Raw genomic sequence first — 8,044 nt, 5'->3', positions numbered from 1 at the left:
ACGTCTGAGCCGGATCAGAGCCCTCCCACAGTACCAATAATAGACCTGGCAGGGTCTGATCTAGGTGTTTTGCAGAGCTCTGATAAGTCTTGCTGAGTGTTCTGATAAGCCTTGCTGAGTGGTTAGGGCACCACTCGCAGTGTGGTCTACAGACCCCACAATTGAGACTTCAGGGGTGGATGTGTTCTTGGTAACTCACACATATTTGCACTTATTTCTGTTTTCATTTTTCATCTCTGTGTTTTAAATGCTTCAAATGTAAAGCACTTTAAGCTGCATTCTGTGTATGAAAGGTGCTATACAAATAAAGTGTATTATCGTTATTAAATCACACCCAGCCATCATTGTCCTCTTCCATCCATCATCTCTAAATAAAGCACGTTTTATTTTGTAATGTTTTTAAATCTCTGGCTCTTGTGATAAAAATGGGTGTTCAGTACATTGTGTCTGATTTCCTGCTTGTGTTTTTTTTTTTTTTACCTTTTTGAGAGGTAACGCAACATTCGCCTTGAGTAGGGCGACACACACACTGAGTGTCTTGTCACTTTGTGCTCGGCGTCTTCAAACTCTGGAAACCAGCCGATGACAGAGGAAGGGAGGCACCACAGAAAATAAACTGCAGTAACCCCTCCACACACACACACACACACCGCCTCACACCGGCAGACCCATCCAAAATATGGCAAAATAGCTAAAAACACAACACAAGGAAACCCTTGTCATTGAAGTGACTGAAACCTGTTTTCACCAGATATCAGAACCTTGAGTCTAGCTGACTTCAACTTTTTATGTTTGTAACACTCTGGCTCTTGTGATTAAGGGGGTTTTGACCTTTTTGGGAGGTCACGCTCAACATTCGCCTTGAGTAAGGCGACACACACACTCAACCAGTGAGTGCCGTGTGCAGCTATAGGCGCAAAGGGTTTTGTATTCTGTGTAGAAATCCAGAGGATGCCATCTTAATGAAAATAATTAAGGAATGCTTGAGAGCGGGGTCTGGTCTATTTATACGTATAGAGTCCTAGTAAGAATAACAAGTAGCAGACATTTTTATTCGAACATAAATAAATAAGTACATCTTAAATACAACTAGTAGACTGCCACATAGAAAATACATTGCGCCATATACTCAAAGCTGGATATCAAATACAAGGCCACCTTAAAATCAGGCCATACAAAATACTGTTACAAATCACTTGTTAATAGACAAATTATGACTATTTCCCCCCAACAATCAATTCAATACAATCATGAAATGTAAGTGACACAATAAACCGTCTGTTGCTTCATTTGTTGATTGATGACTGTTCATCTCATATCTCCCAGGAAGGCAATACGGCTGTTCTGTCGTGGCAGAATATGGGAGATTGAGCTGATATTGATCGGCTCGACTCCAACCGTCGGCCCCTTCCAGAAGTCCCCTCTCATTACTGACCGGAGAGATTTCCTGAACTCCTCGTTTTTCCACGTGTACAAAAACGGATTGGAAACGAAGAGCGTACAAAAAATGACCCACAGTGAGGCACCGAGAGCGGCTGGCACCTCCACGAAGAATCCCGCCACCAGCGCCCACAGCATGGGCTCCGTGGTGATGAAGAACACGAAGCACACCGCGAGCACATACAGCCCAAGACACTTGTCCTTGCGCGGGAAAGAGTAAGGGAGATTGTTCACGATCTGAAAATGTAAGATACTGACCCGTTTCACGCTGGTTTGAACCCTTCTAAATATTTTGAAGTAGCAGTAAAGTACGACCGCCGTCTGTCCGGTTACCGTACAGGCCAATGTTGAGCACGCGGAAGAGTTTGCCAGGACAGATGTCCCGGCGGTGAAGGATGCTGTAGCAGTGTGAGTGCTCGCGCATCTTTCCGTTTGATACCCAGATGTTGTGAGCCAGGGCATGAGACAGCCCACGGATATGAGCCACGAGCCGCTTATCATCCACTCCGTGTTTCGTCTCTGATAGAGAGACTGGTAGGTGGCGGGCACTTTGGTGATGAGCACGTACCTGTTGACAGCAATGAGAGAGTGAGAGAGCAGAGACGCGGTGATGCCCAGAAACAGCAGGGCTTCTTTGAACGCTTGGTACCACAGCCTCGGTGAGCTCCTAGTTGACAGGATCACCGCCTCGTGAGGCATCCAGAACGCGCACACCAACAAGTTGGCCACGCATCCGTTCACAATAAAGGCATTACTGGCCGTGCGGAGTTTCTTGAAGGTCACGACCAGGTAAACGACCATCAGATTCAGCACGGTGCCCGTCACGCCCATGAACGTGTAGAGAGTGGCGAGGCAGACGCGCGGACCGCGTCCATTATCGCATTCGACCAGTCGCTCCGACTCGTTGGGCATGACTGAATCCGTGCTGTTTGTGGAGAGAATAAGACGAAGAGATAACTTCATGCATCATCTGATATGGCGCCTCTCAGGCGGCGCTACTGAGGGAGAAGCTCGAGCTGGACTGAGCTGTGCTGCGGAGTTGCCTGTGATACTGCAGCTGCCTGCGCTGATGCTGCCGTGAAGACAGCAGCGCAGGTTCAGCGGCGCTGCCCTTGAACTGCGAGCGGATGAAGTGGTCGAGGGTAACTAGCCTCACGACCACCTCATTAATTATTAAAAAATCAACAAACAGCACAGCCGCGTGGACAGGTCATCAGCTATGCGCCCTGTCTACAAAGCCTCGCGTGGTAGGATTATAATAGACACCCATTAAAACGCATCGGCCCCGCGTGTCATTAACGGCTTGTGTTTAACCAGTCCGCCTCATTCATCAAGCCAGAGTTGCGACCGGCTGGGTCAGACAAACTATACTTCTTCATTCTCTAGAAAGGTAATTTCCAATGATTTCCATACATTGTTGGTTACCACTGGAAATACATACCACAAAGTATACATACCAAAAAGCTTGATTTCAACAAGTATTTTTTTTTACCATTAAGATTAAATGGATTATTTGATTACTTTTTCTATTCAAAGTGAAAATGTTTTACAAAGCTGCACATTTCTGCGGACGAGACATTATTTTAACGGTAATCATCTCATCTCAGGAGCGCGTTGAAGGTGTGACTGCGGACACGAGCTCATTGTAGAGCGAGAGCTTTTAGCAGCGCCACTCGTGCGGCAACATGAAAGAGCAGCGCGCGGCCCTAAAGAAAGCCTAATGGCTTCGCGTTCACGCCTGAAGACGGTGGACAGAGAGGATGGCGCTGCGTAGGTGGATAGACTCCGATGATAACTCTGGAACAGAGCTAAAGAACAACACAGAATGAATGCCTAGAGAACTCAGAGGAACTGTTGTAGAAGGCTGGTGTAGTCCAGCTGTGTCAGGGCTCTATATTATAGAAGTTCTTCAGCAATCTCTTTAGGATGATGATGAGGAGCTTGTGATCTTCTCTCCCTTGCCACCCTAAGACCCATACCCAGTGTGCCCTGATGGAGCCTTACTGCCCCATTTACCCCTGTGAGGTCAAACTTCATGGTAGCATGGTTGGCATGGATAGCATGTTCTCAGGTTAAACCTCTTCGGAAACCAAAGCTAAATATTCCATTTGGAATCCTGATGGGTCCACTATTGAGCCCATTAGGGTTCCTCTGGTTCTGTCTGACACTGTAAAGGGTTCCGTCTGGAACCGTGAGGGGTTCCGCTTGGCACTGTGAAGGGTTCTGTCTGTCTGGCGGTTAACTAACCCTTACCCATCTGAGCGGTTAGCTGTGTGTCTCTCCAGTGTCCCTATGTTTGCAAGTCTGCAGTTGGTCTGTGTGTGTCTCTTTCCCGGGTACCTATGTGTGTGTATATGTGTGTGTGTTCTCTGCGTCTCCAGCGATCAGCTTGCTCACACACACACACAAACATGAGGGATTCGTTCTGGTGTGGAAATAATGATCTGAGAGAAAAGGAGCTTTTGTTTTCACACACTGATTTGTTTAAAATTAGTTTTTTTTTTTATTATGATCCCTCCATCTGTAGTCGGGGCACAGTGCAAAACAAATATACTTTAATCATCTGCTTACAAGCCTCTGGATATTCTCATGACAAGCAAAAATACTGATCTAGAGCAATACAGTTAGACCTTTTTACATACTGCTGGAAAATATATATATATACCTCAAACAATATCTTACAGCTATTCTCTGTATATTCCAAAGAGGTAGAATACTTCAATCAGTAAGAGTCCCCAGCCTAAATCTATACGCATGGACAACACCCGCACAGGGACACAGACAGGAATGGACAAAACCCACACGGGGACACAGACAGGAATGGACAGAGCGCCACCACAACAGGGAGCCAACAAACACTTTGCTGCCGTTGTCATGGTTTCTGTCGTTGTGTCTTCCCCCTTCAGACACAAAGTGTAGAGTGCAGCTGAAACTCGTGTGTGTGTGTGAGAGTACGGTGGAGGTGTCTGTGACGGTTTAGAAGGACACGAGACAGGGTTACTGTTTAAGGTGTGTGTGTGTGTGTGTGTGTGTGTGTGTGTGTGTGACTGGCAGGTGATTCTAGCCCCGATGCATTTGTTCTGTCCTGCGGGGGCGCTTTAGAAACACACACACACACTTCACCGGGTTTTAGTCAGACATAAAACACACGAGAGATCCCTCACACACAAACACACAAACAGTGTTTCCGTCTCTGTCCTGCTTGCACATTCACGTCAGAAAACCAAAAAAAGAAAAGCAGCATTCGTCATCAAAGCTGGTTTAAAAAGTAGTCCTCTTCTGGGCCCATGTTATATAAAGACCTGTGTATCACAAAGTATGTGTGTGTGTGCTATATAAAGACCTGTGTATCACAAAGGGTTGTGAGAGACGGCTAAAAATATACTGCACTCAATTTAAGGCCCAAGCTGGGGGACATGCTACTGGTGTTCGAGCTACATTATCAAAGATTGTGTGTGTGTGTGTGTTTGTACTGACAAGACAATCTCTGCTGTTTGAGCAACATCATAAAGAGCTGTGAGGGGGAGACAGTAATGAGAACATGTGTGTGTGTGAGAGTGTGTGTTTGTGTGAGAGAGAGACAGAGTGTGCTTGTGTGAGAGACAGTGTGTGTGTGTGTGTGTGAAAGAGAGGATCAGATGAGTGTGTAATGGTGGGATGGGGGAAGTGTGTGTGTGTGTGTGTGCAGACATGAGTGTGTGTTGGGTCTGCAGTCTGGTTTTCAGTCACATTACAGTTGCTGGTGTCTAGAGCACCCCCCCACCACACACACACACACAGCCCCAGGAATATACAGTAGATGGGGAAAATCAGGCGCTATGAAGAGTAACTCGCTAGCTCTCCCAGTCTCTCCACTACAGGCACACCACACACACCTTTTCAACAACTCCTCAAAAACGCACTCACACACTCACTGTCTGTCACACACCCTCAAAAACACCCCCAGCCTGGGACAACCTGCCTTGATAAGGAGCAATGACCTAATGTGTGCTACTCAGACACAAGGTCACACACACACACACACACACACACACACACACACACACACACACACACACACACACACACACACACACACACACACACACACACACACACACACACACACACAATGTTATAACAAACACATCATTCCAATGACAAAAAAATAAAGCATTTACACAAACATGACTAGCAACATGATGCCAAGCAAATGGAGGAAGTGTATTAGCAGAGTGCAGATAAAGTCTTAGAAAATCCCTTTGAAAAATGACAAATGTCCTCTCCGTAAGAGAAGCGTGTGCTTGATCACCACACTCCACAGAAAACCAGAGTGGGTGGGGGGGCACTCCGCATCCCCCCTCTCCTCATAGTCCCCGACCATTAGCTCCAGGTGTGTGTGTGTTTTGAGGTTATATTCATTATCTTATAGTAAAAGTGACAGAAGAGAGGGTGATTGAAAAAGGGTCCTGTTCCTGTGTGTCTGCAAAAGAAAGAGCATAAGTGTGTGTGTGTGTGTGTGTGTGTGTGTGTGTGTGTGTGTGTGTGTGTGGTGGGGGGGGGGGGGGCAAACGTCAGAGTCCAGGTTCAGGTCAGCATTGAGTAGCCATTTGGATTTGGATTCTTCATAGCAGTCCATGTGTGAATCCACTGGTTGGTGGGTATGTCCTGGGTCCACAGGTCAGTCGGTGTGTGTGTGTGTGTGTGTGTGTGTGTGTGTGTGTGTGTCCGCGCTCAGCTTAGGGTGGCAGCTTTAGTACTGAACATATTCAGACTGAAGGGACTGCAGGAGAGAAACAAAACAGAGGTTACAGACAGAACACACCACACATATACACCCCCCCTCCCCACACACACACACACACACACACACACACACACACACACACACACACACACACACACACACACACACACACACACACACACACACACACACACACACACACACACACACACACACACACACACACACAGAGATAAACATAAACCTGACATTTTATATATGGAAAACTGGTGATGATAAAATAGGAAAATCATGGTAAAACAACAGAAAACTCTAAACTGCTCAAGACATTCACATACTTTCAAGCAGCATTGTATATATATATATATACAGCGGGTAAAATAAGTATTGAACAAGTCACCATTTTTCTCAGTAAAAATATTTCCAAAGGTGCTATTGACATGAAATTTTCACCAGATGTTGGTAACAACTCAAGTAATCAATACATACAAAGAAACCAACACAAATAAATTCAGAAATTAAGTTATGTGTATTAATGTGAAATAACACAGGGAAAAAGTATTGAACACATGAAGAAAGGGATGTGCAAAAAGGCATGGAAAGCCAAGAAAACTACTGAAATCTATCAGTAATTAGAAAGCAATCCAGCCCCTTGTCAGTGCAAATTAATATCCCAACTGATGCCCTATAAAAAGGTGTCTCATTACCAAGGTGTCACACAAGAAAAATCTCATGATGGGTAAAAGCAAAGAGCTCTCTCAAAACCTTCGTAACCTTCTTTTTGCAAAACATACTGATGGCATTGGTTACAGACGCATTTCTAAACTTCTGAATATTCAAGTGAGCACTGTTTGGACCATAAGCCAGAAGTGGAAAGAACATCATTTCACCATAAACTGGCCACGACCAGGTGCTCCTCGCAAGATTTCTGACAGAGGAGTGAAAATAATTATCAGAAGAGTTGTCCAAGAGCCAAGGACCACAGTGGAGAGCTTCAGAAATACCTGGAATTTGCAGGTACAGTTGTTTAAAAGAAAACAATAAGTAATGCACTCAACCGCCATGGCCTGTATGCACGCTCACCACATAAGACTCCATTGCTGAAGAAAAAGCATGTTAAAGCTCGTTTAAAGTTTGCAGCACGACATTTGGACAAGCCTGTGAAATACTGGGAGAATATAGTCTGGTCAGATGAGAGCAAATTTGAACTCTTTGGATGCCATAATGCACACCATGTTTGGAGGACAAATGGCACTGCACATCATCCCAACAGTGAAGTTTGGAGGTGGGAACATCATGGTGTGGAGCTGCTTTTCAGCTAACGGTACTGGCAAACTTCACACAATTGAAGGAAGGATGAATGGAAAAATGTACCGAGACATTCTTGATAAAAATCTGCTGCCATCTACCAGGATGATGAAGATGAAACGACGGTGGACATTTCAGCAAGAAAGTGAACAGCCAAGGAAACTCTCAATTGGTTTCAGAGAAAGAAAATAAAGCTGCTAGAATGGCCCAGCCAATCAACTGACTTGAATCCAATTGAAAATCTATGGAAAGAACTGAAGATCAGAGATCATAGAAGAGGCCCAGGGAACTTTCAAGATTTGAAGACTGTTTGTGTGGAAGAATGGGCCAAAATCACACGTGAGCAATGCATACGACTAGTTTCTCCATACAGGAAGCGTCTTGAAGCTGTCATTACCTATAAAGGCTTTTGTACAAAGTATTGAATAAATATCAGTAAGCGTGTTCAATACTTTTTCCCTGTGTCATTTCACATTATTATACATAACTTAATTTCTGAACGTGTTTAATTTGTATGTATGGGTTACTTGGGTTGTTACCAACATCTGGTGAAAATTTCATGTCAATAGC

General features: G+C 45.0%; 2 protein-coding genes across 5 annotated transcripts in view; both read right to left on the bottom strand.

The window, feature by feature from the left end:
* Positions 1 to 1,031: 1,031 nt before the first annotated feature.
* gpr88 (G protein-coupled receptor 88) lies at positions 1,032 to 5,511 on the bottom strand. The gene has a single exon (XM_031574231.2). The coding sequence runs from the start codon at positions 2,401 to 2,403 to the stop codon at positions 1,309 to 1,311; it is 1,095 nt and encodes a 364-aa protein (XP_031430091.1). The 5' UTR covers positions 2,404 to 5,511; the 3' UTR covers positions 1,032 to 1,308.
* Positions 5,512 to 5,531: 20 nt separating this feature from the next.
* cdc14ab (cell division cycle 14Ab) overlaps positions 5,532 to 8,044 on the bottom strand; it is a 38,387-nt gene continuing 35,874 nt past the window's right edge. For all 4 annotated transcript variants that reach the window (XM_031574218.2, XM_031574219.2, XM_031574220.2 and 1 more), the window contains one exon: positions 5,532 to 6,202. In XM_031574218.2, the coding sequence (XP_031430078.1) occupies positions 6,173 to 6,202 (30 nt within the window). In that variant the 3' untranslated portion in view covers positions 5,532 to 6,172. The remainder of the gene's footprint in view (positions 6,203 to 8,044) is intronic.

The sequence above is a fragment of the Clupea harengus genome, chromosome 10, assembly GCF_900700415.2.
Source record: "Clupea harengus chromosome 10, Ch_v2.0.2, whole genome shotgun sequence".
NCBI lineage: Eukaryota > Metazoa > Chordata > Actinopteri > Clupeiformes > Clupeidae > Clupea > Clupea harengus.
This window is presented reverse-complemented; position numbering and strand designations above follow the sequence as displayed.